The 21,020-nt window shown below is 41.2% G+C and overlaps 1 protein-coding gene across 4 annotated transcripts in view; it reads right to left on the minus strand.

The window, feature by feature from the left end:
• The window catches only part of SLC35F5 (solute carrier family 35 member F5), a 46,698-nt gene extending 41,688 nt beyond the window's left edge, over positions 1-5,010 (minus strand). For 3 of the 4 annotated variants that reach the window (XR_014828738.1, XR_014828739.1, XR_014828740.1), the window contains exons 1-3: positions 4,727-5,010; positions 3,797-3,887; positions 3,499-3,640 (exon numbers count right to left, since the gene is read on the minus strand). Coding sequence is in view for 1 of the 4 variants with exons in the window: in NM_001243692.1 (NP_001230621.1) it covers positions 3,499-3,640; positions 3,797-3,887; positions 4,727-4,766 (273 nt within the window). In the remaining 3 variants the exon portion in view is untranslated. The remainder of the gene's footprint in view (positions 1-3,498; positions 3,641-3,796; positions 3,888-4,726) is intronic. The other variant, NM_001243692.1, reaches the window with a different exon arrangement.
• Between the last annotated feature and the right edge of the window lie 16,010 nt (positions 5,011-21,020).

The following is a 21,020-nucleotide window of genomic DNA, read 5'->3' on the forward strand; positions in this document are numbered from 1 at the left end:
AGACCATTTTAAAGATTATAGAAGTTTCCCAAAAGAACCTATTCTTGATCTGTATCTGAAGGGCTGACTATCAGCTCAAACAGAAGAAACAGCATAATGCAAGGCAATGAAACAGAATAGGGAATGAAGAAAATTGCATAAAAATTGCATGAAATTGCATGTTATTAGGAAGTTATACAAAAACCTGTAATCATCACCATTTTTTTCTGTTTGACTTTTTTTATTGAAGTATAATTGATTTATAATGCATTAGTTTCAGGTGTATAGCAAAGGGATTCAGTTTTAATACCTATATATTTATATAGACATATTTTTATATATATTCTCTTAAAGATTTTTTTCCTTCTATGGGTTATTACAAAATATTGAATATAGTTCCCTGTGCCATACAGTTAGGTTCCTCTAATCATTACTTAAATTGGAAATATCAGGATAAACTCATAATTTTTGTTTAAAAAAAAATCCTAGCTATGTGCGCTGAAAAGGCCTAGAAAAAAATAATACAGAAGGAATAAGTGTCTCCCTATGATGATCTGTACTATCATGCACTTAAAAAAAAAAAAAAAATGGGTCCTTGAAAAGTGGTCAAATTCAAGTATGTAGGAGGAAACACATGAGATGAGTCTGGGACATCTTGTGTCAGAAAGCAAACAAGATATTAAAGATTCATGGGGTCACTCTGAAAGGACACTAGAGCCAATTTATAGGGGTTCCCACTGGCCAAAGACAGGACAGTTCAATCGTCAAAAGGGATAATAACCACAATTGTCTGAAATACATCAAACATACAAAAATCCATAAATGTATAATGACACTCAAAAAATCCTCAATGGTACTTCCAGAAGTTGCTAGGGAACATTAATCTAAAATGAATAAAGGAAAAGATTCATCCAACCATTCCTATATGAATCATGTTTCAGGATAACCAAATAGTAGTTGTGGAAAAGTTCTCCTTAAAGAATTTCAGCTAATAAGTGCAGATGGAATGATCCTTAGAAAAATCACCATTTTACAATCTTTAATGAAATACTCTATCTGGACAATAATCATACAGATATTCAATTACTACCTAAAGACTGATGAGGAACTTACAGCGCTCAAATTGGTATCACTCAAAGTAAGACTTAAAGCCATTATGGGCCTTATGTTGTGATGTCAAAGGAAGTACTCAATACCACCACAGCACTTTTTCCTAAAATCTGAACCTAAATCAAGACTATATCTAACTACCATTTTATAGGAAATAAGAGAGAAAAGGGAGCAATTCAAATGACAACTCAAGAAAATAATTAAGCCAAACCCAAAATGTGTGTGTTGTGGAATGAATGTCTGCATCCCCTCAAAATTCATCTGTTAAAATCCTGACCCTCACTGTGATGGTACGAGGAAGTGGGCGGCTGTAGGGTGAACTGGGTCACCAGGGTGAATCATGAATAACATTAGTGCAAATAAGAAAAGAGACCCCAGAGAGCTCTCCTGCCCTGTCTGCTTTGTGAGAACACAGTGAGAAGCCAGCCATCTAAGAACCAGGAAGGGGTTCACACTAGATTTCAAATCTGCCAGTGTCTTGATCTTGCATTTTCCAGTCTACAGAAAAAGTGATCTAATTTCTCTAACAAATCAAAAAAGTAGAGGAATATAATTAAGGACCAAAAGTGACTCAAAAGTTCCAACAAATGCAATATGTGATCGTTGTTTAGATCCTACCCTAAAAAGATGTCCTTGACACAAACCGAGAAAATCTGATAGACTGTGTATTAGAGGATTTTAATTTTGTGAGATATGTTAATGGCATGTTGATTATATTTTAAAAATCAAAAGACCTTTTCAGTTTGAAATGAATATGAAAGAATTTATAGGTGAAATGACAAGTGGCTAGAATATGTTTTAAACACTGCGAGAAAAAAATCTTTGGGGAGGGGTTATAAGATTGGCAAAATTTGATAACTGTTAAAGGTAAGTGATGGGAACATGAGGTTCCATTTTACCATTCTCTCTCTCTACTTTATATATGTCAGAAAGTTTCTATAATAAAAAAGGTTGCTTCTTAATTTTGAAATACACAATATATCTCAAAAGTCTGATGAGCATATTTGGGTGAGGAATTAGATGCATTACATATGCTCCTGGATAACAAAATTATACAATATCCTCTTATTAACAGACTACTTTTTTCAAAAACAGGGAAAAGTTTGTCATTGGGTTTTTGCCTTTTGGTTTTTGGTTTTTGTTTTTTTTCCTTTGCTTAAATATGGATTGTTAAATTATAATTTAATCAGGTGGTCTTTTGTCCTAAATTTTATTACATGATAAATAAAAGCCAAACTATTTATTTAAAACTAAAATAAAATTTAAAAGATAAACTTATTTCCCTGTCAAGATTAAAGAGATTTCTTTGTGGCTAAACTTCAGAATGTTAATCTAAAAAAAAAAAGGTTGTTGAACAGTGAAAAATAAATGGCCTATTGTATTCCAGAGCCTAATTCCAAAAAGGCTAAAAAATTTATTAATTTATTGGATACAATGTCAAGGTCAACTCTTACTTAGCTACGATCAGAGATGACCAGCAGTAACAAACTGCTTCTTTTGACATTTAAGTTCATTTTATGAATGCCAGTCTTCCTTTTGCCTTAAGACAGTAATATGTAAACAGAAATGCAATAATTTCTGAAAATAAGGTTTTACAGGGATCATTAACCAAGAAAATAAAATAACTAAACAAGTAGAAAGAAAAACTCAAAATACATTACTACCCATAGTTCATCAATAAAAAAAAAAAATTAACTAAAGGCAATCACTGTTTATGGAGACTTCACAATAACATCTGAATTACCAAACATATAAATGTACATGCACCCATGTATGTGTACAACAGTGACCTGAACATGAAAAACTCATATCACTTTCATTCACCTGTCCAAAAGCATTCTCACTTTTCTACCAAAGGGTGCCAAATGGTTTTGCATCCTAGATTGCTGTTCCACTAGAAAATAATATTTATAAAGAAAGAAATTGTGGGATGGATTGGGAACTTGGGGTTAATAGATGCAAATTATTGCCTTTGGAATGGTTAAGCAATGAGATCTGCTGTATAGCACTGGGAACTATGTCTAATCACTTATGTTGGAGCATGATAATGTGAGAAACAAGAATCTATACATGTATGTGTAACCGGGTCACCATGCTGTACAGTAGAAAATTGACAGAACACTGTAAACCAGCTATAATGGCAAAAATAAAAATCATTATAAATAAAAAAAGAAATTAAGAAAATAACAAACACCCACAAATATTAAAAAAATATGCATGCATCTCATCTTCTAAACTCCCTAAAAAATATAAGAAAACTGAAAAAACAGAGTATCCTTTCCATTTTAATTTGAACTGCAACTAATTTGTTATCAAAGAAAACAAAATTCAACAATACTCAAAATACTGCTTTAAGTAAGCATGAGAGCTAGTGATACAGAACATCATTCCTAGATGAGAATTACATACCGAAGTAAGTTCTGAGGATGCGACCCATATCACATCAACAAGTAGAAGAATAACAATCCCTAGGGCCAGTCGCCTGCGCTGAGTGAAACCACTGCTCTGGGAATTCATTCGATTCATGATAAATACACACACCATTTGCAGTCTGTTTTTAGAAAACACAGATCACATTAGAGGGGATTTTAAAAAAATTTTTTTAAATTATAAAAGCAAGAAAAGTAGTATAACAGAAACATCCAACATTTGTTAAGCTAATATTCAATTTGAAAGTCATCCAGTAAGTGAAAGGTATGGAATTTACCTTAGTTTAAAGGCCTTTCTGAGATCTTCAAAAGCAATGCCAGAAAACTTGGCAGATCTGAGTCTAAACGGAGGTGAAGAACTCAGCGCACCTGAAAACAACCACAAAATGATGCTTATGAAAACATCAACCACTCAACTATAAGATTCATAAGATCATTTTTACTCTTCACTTTCAAAATAAACACAAATGAAAGAAGAATATCAAAGTATATTAAATATAATTGACACTTTTCTCTAGACTTTCTTATCCAATAAACATCTCAAATTAAACTCAGAGAAGAAATTGGTAAAGGGAAGGGGGGGAGGCATACTCAACAAAGGGCATCTTTATGAATAGTTAACTACTGAAAAACAGCTTCGAGTTTCATAAATCCGCCTTCCTCGCCACTCTCTCCAGAGTTATCCACTCCGGGGATACTGTCTAGCCACGCACCTGTTTCTAAGTGTATTTTCTGTCCCTGATCTCGAGTGCAATTGGGTGATATGAGAGGAAGTGATTTGTTGTTGTGAGTCTTCGGACCAGAGGCGGGGGGCGTTTCCAAACACCTCACGTGGTAAAAGGGAAAGGATCCTCCAGGCTTCCCCACCCACCCCTGTCACAGTGTCTACTTATTTTAGATCACAACAATCATTCACGAAGTGGTGAGAAAACAGCTGTTAAAGGGAATCTTCCTTTTTCGGAGGAAAAAGAAAAGTTAAGCCAAGGGACGCCTCCCCAGGGAAGATTAAAGCCCCGAAGCGGCGGCGCACAAGTAGCTTCCTCAACTGCCAGAGTCGGGACCCAGCTCCGGCACCCCGTCAGCCTCCCCCTCGCCCCGCCCCAGACACCAAAGAACATCTGCTGGCTCCGAAGGGCCGGAGCTGTCCGTGGGGCCTCCGTCCTGGCTTCGGCTCTGGGTGATTTCGCGGCCCTCCCCCGGCTACCTACCCGGCCTTCCTGCCCCGGGATGGCGTCGTGGAGGCACCATGAGCGGACCCTGCCCGGACCCGCCGCCTCCCAGGGCCACGGCCGCGGCCTCGGACTCAGAGAGCTGTCGTGGCGCCCGACATTGCGCTGCGCTGGCGGCCCAGTCCCTGAAGCCGCGGTGCCCCTCGGGGCGAGGCTGCCAATGCCACCCTACCCCGCTCGGCCCGGGAGGGCGGGGAGCGGGCGAAGGTTAGGAACCGCGCAGGCAGCGATGGCCGCGTTGGCCGGGAGCTGGACCCTGGCCCCGGCCCCGCCCCCGGCCTGCCCGCCAGCCCGCCCTGGCCACGCCCCCCCGGCCGAGGTCGGTGGCGCGCGGGTTACGTCACGGCGGCGCGACGGCGGGCGGCGGGAGTGTACTCCCGTAGGGTGACTTGGCATCGCTAAACCGACTGCTGCCAGGTGCCGAACATTGAGCGAAGAGACTCAACTGCGACGGCGGAGTTAGGAAGGAAGGGAAGGAGGGCGCGGTGGAAGTAGAAGCGGGCGTGGGTTGCTGGAGCGGAGCGAGGGATCCGGGAGGTGGTGGAGCCTCCAGATGGCCCCGCACTAGAGCGACAACTAGCAGCCCCTTTTCTTACAGTTTGGCCAGGAAACTGCATATTCCTTTCCCGAGGAGAGGACTAAAATGCAAAGAGGCTTAGGGGAACTTATGCTTTCTGGAAACGTTTGCATGTAAACTAGATACCAGCCCCCTAGAAGTAGAAGCTGTGTCCCTAGGGCAAGCTACTTCACCTCCCTGGCCCTCAGTTTCCTCATCTGAAAGTGGGCATAATTATAGTATTGTCTCATTTTTTATATACATTTCAAGTTTACATGATTATACAGATGTGAAGGGATTATATAATTCATGGCACATAGAATTTAACAAATGTTTAATAATTACTAAAATGTATAGGTTTTTTTAAATCATCTTTTGAATATCCTGTAAGAAAAAAGGCGTGGCCAGCGTCCTGAATCCTATTTAAAAACGAAAACGAGACTAAAAGGTTTTGTAATTTAACGGAGTTGTCTACTATAGCGCATTTGTAACATCTTTATGAGGTGGTGCAAAGAAATTAATTTTCTTTCTTTTTTTTTTTTTTTTTGTCTGTTTACGGCCTCACCGGAGGCACATGGAGGTTCCCAGGCGAGGGGTCCAGAATAGGAACTACAGCTGCTGGCCTGTGCCACAGCAATGCGGGATCTGAGCCCAGCCTTTAACCTATGCCAAAGTTCACTGTAAGGCTGGATCCTTAACCCACAGAGTGAGGCCAGGAATTGAACCTGCTTCTTCATGGATGCTAGTCAGATTTGTTTCCGCTGAGCCACCACAGGAATTCCAGAAATTAAATTTTCTTCTGTAGTCACAATGTAGTGCATTTCTTATCTTTTAAATCTGTTGTTTTATTAAAATTGAATATATGTTCAAATACTAGTAACGTAATACCAACAGACATTTTTGTGTGTGTTGATTTAGTCAATTCCTTATAAAGTTATTAGCATCAAGCTCCTTTAATAATTATTCAGAAATCTGTCGTGCAGAGTAGAAAAATCTTAACCATTTACTTAAAATTGCTATGTAGAGGATATTTGATTGCAGACATTAATCAAATTATTCCAGTTCCTGCTTTATTCTTTTTTTTCATTAACTTTCTTTAGGGTGTCAGGCTCATAATATGCTTAAAATTTTTTTTTTTGCTACATTTATGATAGATAGACTGGAAAAAAAAAAAAGCATTATGGATTTCTCCTGAGATCTGCAAGAGTCAGGAAAATTAGGTTCTAATTCTTAATCTGACCCGAATTTGTTGTGTAATTTTGAGAGTTATTATTCTCTCTTGTGTCTCAATTTTCCATCTATTAAGTATGCTGACCTGTTTTTAGTTAGATAATGCAAATGTAAGTACTTTATAAATGTGTACAAGTTACTATTATTACCACTTGTTTCCAGAGCATCTGAAGAAGGACAGTGCCTCTAGTCCTAGGTTAATCTTCCATTAACATTTTCCCCTGCACACTCTGAAGGAAATTCCATTCCTCCTAGTCAACAGGCCTTGATGTGGTTTCTGTGCTGTGGCACTATCCTGACTTCAGGCATCTTTCTTTTGTCTCCATGTAACTTGCCCAAGGCCAAGTCTTCAGTTACTTCAAAGTATTAGAAAACTGCTTTCTGATATAACTTTAATTCTTATCTCTAAGTGATTAAGTCTTTAAAATTGTATCTTTACCGTTCCCTCCCTACTAAATCTCAACTGGCTACATTTTTAAGTATAAATTCCACAGGAACAAGGATATTTGTCCTCCACTATATCCTTAGCACCTAGAATAGTGCCTAACACAGAATTAGGAGTCAATATTTGTTGAGTGAACATTGTACCTTGATCTTGACCTTTTTAAGCCTGTTTTCTTTCTCATATCTTCATTTCAGTTGACGCCATTATTTTCATAGTCTCACAGGCTTAAGATTGCTCTTTCATTTTTATTAATTTCCTTTTTACTCTTCAAAGATTTTTATGACATCTTTTCAGTAGTAGACCCTAAAGATTGATCAGTTATTAAGTCTGACACCTAAAAAAAAAAATCTAGAGACTAATTTCCTATGTAAGTAGTTATGTCACAGCATGACTATAAAAGCAAGGTTCTGTGTGGTACAGGGCAGTCACTAGTTAACTAACTCCCATATACCTGTATCAAAGATTACATTTTTTCTTTTTTTAAAAAAATTTTTTATCTAAGTATAGTTGATTTACAATGTTATGTCAATTTCCGCTGTACAGGAAAGTGACCCAGTCGTACATATATATATATATATATATATATATATATATATTCTTTTTCTCATATTATCTTCCATCATGGTCTATCACAAGAGATTGGATATAGTTCCCCATGCTATAAAGTAAGATTACATTTCGAATTCAAGCCTTAGTAAAATTATAAATGACTGTGAGTCTTTGGAGCCTCTAGTTACTTGAATCCACTTATAATAATTCTGTGAATTCCAAGTGTGGAAATAGATAAAAAAAAAAAAAACTCAAATGAGAACAAGCAAAATTTCGTAACTCAGAGCTTGCTATGGCAAGGCAGTCAACCCCTATCACCTGCATTTGGCAGAGACTCAAAGGCAGGGAAGTGTAAACACTTTATAGTAGAAAAGAGGAAAGGTTTCACATATGCTCCTATTGTTGGCACAGGGAAGCTCAAGGAAGGCTAACCAGAAGCAAGGCATCCAATGTGGTTGGTAAGGGGTACATAGTTGCCTTTCTCTGGTTGGTCCTAAGTTGGGAATAGGGCAGAAACTTAGGAAACTGGCAGTTTTTGATCAAATCCTGGTCATTTGGGGCCAACTGCCAACACAAATTGTGGTTACCTTTCTGAAATGATTGCTGCAGAGGTTGTGGGTCAGAGTTCTATTTTTATATACACTCTTGCCCTTGTCCCTTTGTATACAGTCTCACAAGAGTCTGCTCTTACAGTTGTATGTGTAGTATCATATTCTTTGCAGTAACTACCAGAGTGCTGCACACATAGCTCGACAAATACTTGATTTGTGTCTAAGACATGGTCTAATGGATTGAGGTTCACAATTTTTTAATTATTGTACATGAGACTGCTTTTGAATTTGAATTGCCTTATGTGGTAAATCCTATGCTATTATAATGTCATATAAAAGTCATAACCTTGGGGAGTTCCCGTCGTGGCGCAGTGGTTAACGAATCCGACTAGGAATGATGAGGTTGCGGGTTCGGTCCCCGCCCTTGCTCAGTGGGTTAAGGATCCAGCATTGCCGTGAGCTGTGGTGTAGGTCACAGACACGGCTCGGATCCCGAGTTGCTGTGGCTCTGGCGTAGGCCAGTGGCTACAGCTCCAATTCGATCCCTAGCCTGGGAACTTCCATATGCTGAGGGAGCGGCCCTAGAAAAGGAAAAAGACCAAAAAAAAAAAAGTCATAACCTTGGGAAATTCTGAGATATCTAAGGTCTTGGGGGTTTATTGTATACAATCAAATCCTAGATTTTAAAGGGTTTACAGGCAGGTTGGAGGAGCAAAATATCAACAGATTGGAATAAAAGTTCCAAACATCCATAGACTAGGCATCCCAAGACAGTGCTTGATTGATGGCCACTCAACTGCCATGCCCTTGAGGACACAAACCAGAGTTTTGCAGGCATGATCTCTTCAGAAGGCTTTAGAAAACAGATGACCCTGAGCTCCATTTTAATGATGGCTATTTTGATGGGGGTGGGAGTAAAGGAATGATTTTTTTTTTCCTAAGAGAATAAAGAAAATGAGTGTAGGGGAGGAAGAATTATTTTTTCCTTTTACCCTCCTAGGTTCTCTTGCTGGGGCCCTGTAAAATTAGACTAACAAAAGACAGGTTAACAAGGGGAAAACACATCGTTTATTAACACAGGGTACATCATTTGGGAGACATCTCAATGAAGAATGACTCAAATAGGTGGTTAGAACTTGTGCTAGTATAGCATCTTAACAACATCAAAACAACAATAATTTGTAGAGATGTGACAGAGAAAAAGAGTTTCAGACTTTTAAGAGATCAACCAACCATGGGGAGGTAAGTATGTGGGGGCAGCTAAAGGGATGAGGTTTGTTTGTGCAGGTCCATCTTAGCTTTCTGTTTTCATGACCATAAAACTTCCCAGGCAGAGGGGATTTATGTGTGGCAGTCCTAATTTTTTAGCAGTTTCTGCTTTTGGTCAGAAAGTCTTCCTTCTACTTAGATCTATTGATTCTCATTTGCCTCCAGCTCAAAATCATCCTTATGCCAAAGTGACATAATTTGGGGTGGCACATTTCTGGTCCCCAACATAAGCAAGAGAAAAAAAGATGCATCCAGAGGCAACTTACATGTGTGGCAGAACACATCGTATATATAGAGAAACAATGGGAAATAGGACAGATCAGGTGAATAATAGAGAAACACTTTCAGTAAGTCAGAAATTACTGTGTCCACTTGATGTCTACCAATACAGTAGTATTGTCAGGGCACTGCATAAGTAACCATGTTATAGACAAAACTGATTATCTCATTAAGGCAAGTATTTGCTAAGCTAAAAAATACTGAATCAAAATGAACTTGTCTAGTGTCCTCTTTGCATGCTCTACCATGCTGGATGTCAAATCAATGCTCATTTTGAAAACGGTCTCACTTGAGTATTACTGCCTTTTGTTTCTTACTGGTGAAGGCATAACTGGCAAGGAACAAGTAAGAAAATAAGAGCTCCCTCTAATTGATGCTGAGGAATCAGCTGTCCATGCCCACCCTCTGCTTTCAACCAGCTGACCAGTCCCCTCTCAGCTGAGTGGCCCACACCTGCAGGTTAGAGCATGGTAATGGGGAGCTCATTGGCAGCCACACCCTTCCCAACATGATCTTAACCTCCTCAGCTTCTCATTCTCTCACCTCTCACCTTTGTCTTGCCTTTTGCTCCTGATTCTCGATACCTGATAGCACTCACCCAGTACAGCCCTGGCTCTTCCCTCTCTTATCATTTACACCAACACCTGTGCTCGCTTCCACCAAGAGGCAGTACGTGAACAACCCAGCCTGGGCCTCACAGCCCCTGGAACATTTCTGCAGCCCATTTCTGCAGCTCATGAACCTCCCAGGTTGCCTCAACTCTCAGTTGAGAAAATCTGAAAACAGCAAGCTGAGGCTATAACACGTATAACAGATTGTTAGATGTGACTCTTCATGTTGTCTCCTGCTTTGCGCAGAGGCCCTCAAACACAGAATAAACAGTAAACACAGAATAAACAGCAAAGACAGTCATATTCTAAGGTGAGCTGTTAGACTGTAAAGGGGGTGTCCTAACCCAGTTTTACTGCCAGTACACCACTCATATCCAGGCTGTATATGTAGACTTGAGAATCCATGAGAAGAGACTAAATATGGGAAAACATGCATTTGTTCAAAGAGAATTGTCATGTGATCTGAATATTCCCATCAGCAACCTCATAGGGATTTGGAAGATGTGTTTCTCTCCATCTCAAAACAAATAAGGGGGAGGCAGTCACTTTAAGAGAGTATTCAAAGGTCTTGGCACATGTTCTCTTGGGTTTAAGGAACATAGAGACTAGTACCCAAGTTTGGGGGAAGGGGATTAACCTAGAGCCTACAAGGAGGCTTACTGCTCTGTCTGCAGGATGAGGAAAGAATTCTAATGGGAATGGCCTGTATTTCCAGGCAGAAAAATTGGATATGAATTTCTCACAGGCCAGAAGTGGACCACATTAGAAGGAGCCTATTGGGTTTCTTAAGAGTGACTCTACCAGGAGTTCCCATTGTGGGTCCTTAGTAACAAGGACTAGGATCCAGCTAGGATCCATGAGGATGTGGGTTCAATCCCTGGCCTCGTTCAGCAGGTTAAGGATCCTGCATTGCTGTGAGCTGTGGTGTGGGTCACAGACAAGGCTTGGATCTGGTGTTGCTGTGGTTGTGGCATAGGCCTGCAACTATGGCTCCGATTCCACCCCTAGCCTGGGAACTTACACATGCCACAGGTGCAGCCCTAAAAAGCCAAAAAAAAAAAAGTGACTCTACCAACTAGGGCTGCCTAAAAGGATGAGGTCTCCCTAACAGAGAACTACTCAGGGGAGAATTATGAGTGGTCAAGTAGATGAGACAGAACCATGCCAAGGAAACTATAGGAAGCATATCTCAGCAGAAGAAATCCATGAGAATGAAGATCTGAATTTGGAATACACCATGTCAGTGGTATTCAAGTAAAGGTTTCACAACCAGATCTCCAGGAAAAAGAGTCCAAATCTATAGCATTTTTTGCCTTCCATTATGTGATTCCTTGGCACCTGACTCCTGCTACAGCCAACTTCAGGCCACTAATGTGACATCACTGAACATGGACTTGGAAAAGATGCACAATGGGACACAATTATAAAATATTTCCACCATGCAGATACAGTAAACATAAGTAAACTGAAGACAGGAACATAGATAACATAAAACATACTTTAAAAATTAGGAGGAAGTAAGCATTTATTATCTGTGATTTTAAAACATTTATTTAACTGTATGTTTATATAAAATTTAATGTTTCATGATGGCCGTATTTAACAATGACCCAAAATTCCTGATAATTGAACCATTAGCTCTTGAGAGTTGGTACAATCAAATTTCGGCATACCACTATACCATTCCCGGAAGGCACAGATGTCATATCACGGCCAAGTCAGTCAGGTAAGACCTTTTCTATTCTTTGCCAGGCATCCTTCCTCTGCTGTATCCCCTATCTACAGAGACATCAGACATAGTCTGGTGAGTGGCAGACAGGATGTCAAATAAGCTGTGGAATAAAGAAACCAGCCAAGCTATCCTCCCCACTGCAAGCTTTCAGGCCTGAAATAGCCCTGGGCCAGCAGAGGGGCAAAGCTTATGTTGAATGAGAGCTAGAAGTTATATGATTACTAGATGAAAATGAACTTTTTAATATCTAAAAGTATCCAGAAAAAGCTAATTGACATGCTTACTATTTCATCCAGGGGAAGAAAAAAACAAAAAGAAAGCTTATCGGGGAAAAAGTGAGAAAAAATTATGTCATTTATATTTGTATCCCACAAAGTCCAGCACATTCAATAAACAGATGTCCTGGGAGTTCCCACTGTGGTCCAGTGGAAATGAATCTGACTAGTATCCATGAGGATATGGGTTTGATCCCTAGCCTCACTCGGTGGGTGGGGGATCCGGTGTTGTTATGAGCTGTGGTGTAGGTCCCAGATTTGGCTCAGATCCTTCATTGCTGTAGCTGTGGTGTAGGCCAGCAGCTATAGCTCCAATTTGACCCCTGGCCTGAGAACTTCCACATGCTGTGAGTGCAACCCTAAAAAGCAAAAGGCAAAAAAAAAAAAAAAAAAAAAAAAAAATCCTAACTGGACATTGTTGTGTAACAAATCACTCTAAAACTTAACAGCTTAAAATCAAAACTACCATGAGATACCACCTCACACCAGTCAGAATGGCCATCATTAATAAATCCACAAATAACAAGTGCTGGAGGGGCTGTGGAGAAAAGGGAACCCTCCTGCACTGTTGGTGGGAATGTAAACTGGTACAGCCACTATGGAGAACAGTTTGGAGATACCTTAGAAATCTATACATAGAACTTCCATATGACCCCGCAATCCCACTCTTGGGCATCTATCCGGACAAAGCTCTACTTAAAAGAGACACATGCACCCGCATGTTCATTGCAGCACTATTCACAATAGCCAGGACATGGAAACAAGCCAAATGTCCATCGACAGATGATTGGATTCGGAAGATTTGGTATATATACACAATGGAATACTACTCAGCCATAAAAAAGGATGACATAATGCCATTTGCAGCAACATGGATGGAACTAGAGAATCTCATACTGAGTGAAATGAGCCAGAAAGACAAAGGCAAATACCATATGATATCACTTATAACTGGAATCTAATATCCAGCACAAATGAACATCTCCTCAGAAAAGAAAATCATGGACTTGGAGAAGAGACTTGTGGTTGCCTGATGGGAGGGGGAGGGAGTGGGAGGGATCGGGAGCTTGGGCTTATCAGACACAACCTAGAATAGATTTATAAGGATATCCTGCTGAATAGCATTGAGAACTATGTCTAGATACTCATGTCGCAACAGAAGAAAGGGTGGGGGAAAAAAAACTGTAACTGCAATGTATACATCTAAGGATGACTTGACCCCCTTGCTGTACAGTGGGAAAATAATAATAATAAAAAAAAAATAAAGTAAAATGTCCTCCAAAAAAATAAAAAATAAAAAATAAAACTTAACAGCTTAAAAACGTATTATTGGTCTTCTCATAATGGCTCAGCAGAAATGAATCTATTACCCATGAGGACGAAGGTTCGAGTCCTGGCCCTGCTCAGTGGGTTAAGGATTTGGCATTGCTGTGAGCTGTGGTGTAGGTCACAGAAGTGGCTCAGATCTGGCATCACTGCAGCTGTGGCATAGGCAGGCAGCTGTAGCTCTGATTAGACCCCTAGCCTGGGAACTTTCATATGCTGCAGTGCGGCCCTTAAAAAACAAAACAAAAAAAAAAAAAACCTCATTATTTCAGAGTTCCCACTGTGACTTAGTGGACTAAGAACCCAGCATAGTTTTTGTAAGGATGCAGGTTTGATCCCTGGCCTTGCTAAACGGGTTAAAAATCCGATGTTGCCACAAGCTGCAGTTTAAGTCAAAGATGTTGCTCAGATCCAGCACTGCTGTGGCTGCAGTGCAGGCCTCAGATGCAGTTTCAATTCAACCCCTAGCCCAGCAACATTCATAGACCACAGGTGCAGCAGTAAGAAGAAAAAAAAAATCATTATTTCATAGTTTCTGTGGTTTGGGGATTTGGGAGTGGCTTAGCTCAAGGATCCTGACTCAAGATTCTTCATGAATTTGCAATCAAGATGTTGGCTGGGCTGCCATCATCTGAAAGCTTGACGGGAGCTGGAGGATTTGCTTCAAGGATGGTTCACTCACATGGCTGTTGTCAGGAGGCCTCAGTTCCTTGCTAATTGTTGGTGGTTGGCCTCAGTTTTCTCCCCAAGTGGGTCTCTCTACAGATTGCTTGAGTGTCCTCATGACCTGGCAGCTAGCTGGCTCTCCCCAGAGCAAGCAGTGTGAGAGGGAGAGCAAAGAAGAAGCCATAATGTCTTCTCTTTCTCTGACCTCGGAAGTTACACCATCATTTTCACCATATTCTTCTCACTAGAAACAAATCGCTAAATCTACACACACACACACACACACACACGGGGGTGGGGTGGAGGGGAGAGGCTCCACATTTTGGAAGGGGAAGTATCAAATCTATGGACATATTTTAAAACCACCACAGCCAATAAACACATCTAAATGAATATATATGAATATTTATGAGCTACTATATATTTGCTATAGCCAAGTTATCTCAAATCAAAATGTAGCCATTTGTTAATGTATTGAATCAATGTACTGAACTCCATGTGACAGGAGCTCTGGCTTAAGTCTAAGGGTCATTCAGAGTTATCTTGGAATCATTGGCAAACTGACACATGATGGTTCGTGCAAACAGGTTTTTCTGGCAAATAACTGATTCTAAGAAATAAATAATCAGGGAGCAAGACTGTGGCCCTGTAAGAAATCCTTGGACCTCAGAAAGGATGAACAATTCTAAGTAAAACATGGAATTAGTCTCATCTCTATCATCTCAGCCTCACTGAGAAGAGGTGCCTCAGCAAGAGGAGACTAATGTAGAAGTTCCCATTGTGGTGCAGAGGAAATACATCCAACTGGGAAGCATGAGGTTGTGGGTTCGTTCCCTGGCCTTGCTCAGTGGGTTAAGGATCCAGCATTGCTGTGAGCTGTGGTGTGGGCCAGCAGTTATAGCTCCGATTAGACCTCTAGCCTGGGAATCTCCATATGCCGTGGGTGCAGCCCTAAAAAAAAAAAAAAAAGACTAATGTACATATACATGCATATTCCACATAACACTATTCATAAGGGACAAAAGAAAGCAAACCATCTTAGTATATTCAGGCTACTATAACAAAATGTCCCAGACTGGGTAGCTTATACACAATAGAAACTTATTTCTCACAGTTCTGGAGGCTGGGAGGTCCAAGATCAGGCACCAGCATGATTATGTTTTGGCAGAGTCCTTTTCCTGGTTCACAGCTGGCACCTTCTCACTGCATCCTCACATTGTGGAATGAGCAAGGGACCTCACTGAAGCTCCTTTTATTAGGCACTAATCCCGTTCATGATGGTTCCACCCTCATGATTTAAGCACTTCCCGAAGGCCTCACCTAGCAATACCGTCACATTGGGCATTAGGATTTCAACATAGGAATTTGGGGTGGATAAACATTCAGACTATAGCGTAACACAAATGTCCATCCACAAATGAATGGATAAAAAAATTGTATTTACACACACACACACACACACACACGCACACACACAATGGAGTATACTCAGCCAAACAAAGGAATTAAGTACTGATTCATGCTACAATATGGATGTACCTTACATATTTCATGCTTTCATTTCCATGAAATACCCAGTATAGGTAAATCCCTAGAGACAGAACATAAATCAGTGGTTGCAGGGGAAAGGGAGAATGGGGAGCAACTGCTCAGTGTGCATAGTTTCCTTTTGGGATGATGAAAATATTTGGAAACTAGATGGGAGTGGGGCTTATACAACATTGCAGATGAACTAAATGCCATGGAATTGTTCATGTTAAAATGGTTGATTTTATGTTATGTGAATTTCACCTCAATTTTAAATATTAATTAAAAGAAGGGAGGAGTTCCCATTGTGGCTCAGTGGTAATGAACCCAATGAGTATCTGTGAAGATGCAGGTTTGATCCCTAGTCTCGCTAAGGGGGTTAAGGATCTGGCATTGTTGTGAGCCATGGTGTAGAGTTACAGCTGCAGCTCCGATTCAACACCTGGCCCAGGAACTTCCATATACCACAGGTGCAACTGTAAAAAGAAAAAAAAAAAAAAAAGAAAGAAAGAAAGAAAGAAGACCAGGTGTGGCTGAGGCCTTCTTGGGCAAGAAGAGTTATAAGACAGGAGCAGAGAGGTAGGCACCAGCCAATGTGCATTGTCTGGAGACTCATGGAAAAAGTTTGAATTTCCTCCTTAGTACTATGGGAAGCCATTGATCAGTTTTAAGCCAGGGAGTGACAAAATTCTGGATGATATATATATATATATATTTTTAATTACTCTTGGAGTTCCCATTGTAGCTCAGGGGTAACAAACCCAAGTGATAATCCTTGAGGATGTGGGTTCAATCCCTGGCTCTGCTCAGTGGTTTAAGGATCTAGCATTGCCGTGGCTGTGGCGTAGGCCAGCAGCTGTAGCTCTGATTCGACCCCTAGTCTGGGAACTTCCATATGCTGCGGTTGCAGCCCTAAGAATCAAAAATAAAAAATAGATTTTAAAAATAAAAAATAACATATGAAGAATGAACAGGAGGAGGGATAGGGAGAAAAGGGAAAAATCAAAAGGTTGTTCTGGGAGTTCTGAGGGAGACGATGGTATCTTGGACTTGATAAGGAGTCAGGAAAATACAGAAGCACAGAGAGATTTGAGATAGGTTTTGAAAATAGAACTACCTGATGAATGTGGTAGTGATAGGAAGAGTACTAAATATCCTCTCAGGAGTTCCCGTCGTGGCGCAGTGGTTAACGAATGCGACTAAGAACCATGAGGTTGCGGGTTCGGTCCCTGGCCTTGCTCAGTGGGTTAAAGGAGCTGGCGTTGCCGTGACCTGTGGTGTAGGCTGCAGACGCGCGGCTCGGATCCCACGTTGCTGTGGCTCTGGCGTAGGCTGGTGGCTACAGCTCTGATTGGACCCCTAGCCTGGGAACCTCCATATGCCGCAGGAGCAGCCCAAGAAATGGCAAAAAGACAAAAAAAAAAAAAAACCTCTCAACAGTGGAGATTGTGTTTCTTTAGTGCCTAAAAGATTACCTTGAACACACATATATTTGTTGAATGAAAAGAACTGGCTGAGTATGGAGGAATGTAGAAACCAAACAAGAAACACAGAACAGTGTTATCAAATTCTACTCTGTGTTATCTGTAGGAGCCACTAGAGAAGATAAAACAAGTGGTTAACTCTTCCAGGTTGGGGACAGGTGAGAGAGAACAGGATTAATAGGTGGCAAAGGAAGCAGAGAGATGCCCCAACTGGGAAATCGGGTGAATCACGAACCAATGAACAATAGGGTGTAGCAACCAAAACAGTGCCTTGCAGGAGCCATGGAGTGTAAATCCTGTTGAAAATATCCTGAATTTTCCATCCTAAAAGATACATTTAAACCTCTGGGTTTTACTCGTTTAAAGCAGAGCAGGTGGATATTGTTAGACTAGATTTTAAAAGTTAAATTTAAATGCAAAAATCTCAAATGCCCAGAGTGCCACTTAACCCTCCTGGGTCCTCTGTATTGTGCTTTCCAGGGTTTTGAACTGCAGTATGACTCAGATGCAAAATAAGTACTTTCAACATCAGGAATTTATGGTTAGTAAGAAGACCAGAAGCCAAAACTCTCAGAAAATCCTCATCTGAGAATGACCTTACCTTCATCTCCTCCCCCTGCCAGGAGTTTGCCTCATTAATGTCTCCTTGGCACAGCTGATATCACTGAAACAGTAAGACTTTTGAGGTCATTAAGCATGGGAAGGACACATGAAATAGGAAAACTTGAAAAATGTGGTTAGAGCCCATTAGACTTAGCATTAACATCTTGGCAAAGTTTCATATTTTTTTGCAATGGATTTTCTGTCTTTAGAGCAGTTTTAGGTTCACAGGAGTTTTGAGTGGAAAGTACAGAGAGTTTCCGGGTATCCCACCCACTCAACTTCCCTAACCAGATTAAAACAGTATTTTTTTTAAATTTTTTTAATTTTTTATTTTTTTTTCCTTTTAGGACTGCACCCATGGCACACGGAAGTTCCCAGGCTACACCACAGCCACAGCAACACAGGATCCAAGTTGTGTCTGCAACATACACCACAGCTCATGGCAACACCAGATCCTTAACCCACTGAGTGAGGCCAAGGATCGAACCCACATCCTCATGGATCCTAGTCAGGTTCATTAACCATTGAGCCACAAAGGGAACTCCAAAACAGTATTTCAAACATAGCAATTTTACACGCACATAATTTTTTCATGCCTTTCTTGTGTGATAAAGATCTAAGCAAGTTAAAAGATTGTTTTTCACTATGTGAATTTATTGCAGCTAAGTCTTTGAGAGTTCTACTGACTGAAACTGCCCACCTTGGCCAGGCATGACAATAGCTGCTTGCATGACTTGTCTCAGGGTTGGAGGCCCTGAGAAGGAACTTGGTGCTGCCATGGAGACTAACCAGGAGGCTTAGGGAGGGGCCAATAAGAAGTAGAAGACAACCAACCTCCTGGAACCTTTGGCACTGGAATCCATCGTGGCTGAGTGGTGCACACCACCAGGAAGGACCCTGGGCCAGACCAAGTATGAGCTGAGCCAGATGATTGGCCAGAGACAACCTGGAAACTAACTCCATTCCCATAAAACCAGAGACTGTGAACCACATGGCAAAGCAGTTCTCCTGGGTCCCCTCACTCTGCTGCTCTCTGCCCGGGCACCCCTTCCCAATAAAGTTGCTTGCTTTGTCGGTACGTGTGTCTCCTCTGACAATTCATTTCCAAGCATTAGGTAAGAGCCCATTACCGGGCCCTGGAAGGGGTTCCCTTTCCTGCAAAAGTTCAGAATCATTGACCCTTCAGTTTTCCTTGCAGACCAAGTTGATCACTGCCCCAGGAGCACCAATCACACAGGCTTTCCAGTGGTCAGTGGGATGTGCAGCTGTCATCATCCCGCCACCTTCCCTGCCAGGCTTAAACTGTCCATGATCTTATTCCTTAAATAAATGAAAAGAAAAACCCTTCTGAATCTAATCACATACCATGCTGGGTTTATCTGTCTGTGTTTATAATTGGTCATCTAGGGCTTTGAACCTTCATCAAAATGTAGTTTCATCATAAGGATTACATGGTATCCACCCAATCCTTTCTCAGGTGATTCTCAGGGACAACTGCGGTGGAGACGATTCAGTACAAACATACTAGGGGTAATTAAGCAAACTGGCAGAAATCTAGGGCCTTAATTCATTAGCTTGTTTTTTTGTTTGTTTTATTTTTTTAAAGAGTCTCATCTGCAGCATATGGAAGTTCCTGGGCTAGAGATCGAATCCAAGCTGCAGCTGCCAGCCTAAGCCACAGCCACAGCAATGCTGGATTGAAGCCACATCTGTGACCTATGCCATAGCTTGGAGCAATGCCAGATCCTTAACCTGCTGAGCAAGGCCAGTGACTGAACCTGCATCTACATGGATACTAATCAGGTTCTTAACCCACTAAGCCACAATGGGAACTCCCATTAGCTTGCTCTTTATCACGTTCTTACTTTGTGACAGATGTGGTGCTGCCATAGAATAGTAAGTAAATGAGAAGCAGCCCCTATTCTTGAGGAACTTAGTCCAACATAGTTGTTCTCAGGAGGCTGATTTTATCCCTTGCCAAAGGACATTTGCCAATAGCTGCAGACTTTCCTCGGCTGTTGCAAGAGGAAAGGCACTACTGATCTCTAGCAGGTAGAGGCAAGGGAGGCTGCTAAACATAGGACAACTCCATAAACAAAGAAGGGCAACAGTGCCAAAAATAGCAACAGCCAGAAAGGTCAACAGTGCTGAGCTAGTGAATGGAAATATGTTACAGATTTACTGAACAGTAAACTAAATCTCCCCTGGAGGGTTCCACCTGCAGGGATCCTCACTTTTTTTTTTTTTTTTTTTGTCTTTTTAGGGCTGCACCTGCTGTATATGGAGGTTCCCAGGCTAGGGGCTGAATCAGAGCTGTAGTTGCTGGCCTACACCATAACCACAGCAACACAGGATCTGGGCCACGTCTGTAATCTACCCCACAGCTCACGGCAACGCCAGATCCTTAACCCACCGAGTGAGGCCAGGGCTCAGACCCACGTCCTCACGGATGCTAGTCAGATTCGTTTTCACTGAACCATGACGGGAACTCTGGATCCTTACTTTGAATGAAGTGTTTGGGTTTTATATAAACATCTTAAACCTACAAACAGAAGTAGGACTAGCTAGGAGTTCCCATCGTGGCACAGTGGAAACAAATCTGACTAGGAGTCATGAGGTTACTGGTTAGATCCGTGGCATCGCTCAGTGGATTATGGATCCAGCACTGGGGTGAGCTCTGGTACAGGTCACAGATGAGGCTCAGATCCCGCGTTGCTGTGACTGTGGCGTAGGCCAGCAACTGGAGCTCAGATTTGACCCCTAGTCTGGGAACCTCCATATGCCGCAAGTGCAGCCCTAAAAAGCAAAAAAAAAAAAAAGAAATAGGTCCAGCTGACATCAGAAAAAGGCACAAGGACACACAGGTGGTTTTGCTCACTGTGATGTTTTCAGATTCTAGTGCAATGATTCTCAACCTAAGGACCAGTGGAGAATTCTATAGAAAGTTTGAGAAACTTTTGGTGCCCAGCCTGCACCTCTGCTAAGTATCCAGCAGAGAAATATGGAGCCCAACACAGAAAGTTGGGGGCTAGACCAGACCCTACAGTGTTCTTTTTTTCTTTCTTTCCTTCCTCTTTTCTCTAAATTCCTTGAGCACTCTATACACTCTATTTCACACTTCACTATGTATATCTTTGAAGTCTATGTATAGACTGGCCATAGTCCAATCA

Source organism: Sus scrofa, chromosome 15, assembly GCF_054392235.1.
Source record: "Sus scrofa isolate SSC_HxYL_T2T_F1_AM1 chromosome 15, Sscrofa_HxYL_maternal_Yorkshire_Landrace_v2.0, whole genome shotgun sequence".
NCBI classification, from domain to species: Eukaryota; Metazoa; Chordata; class Mammalia; order Artiodactyla; family Suidae; genus Sus; species Sus scrofa.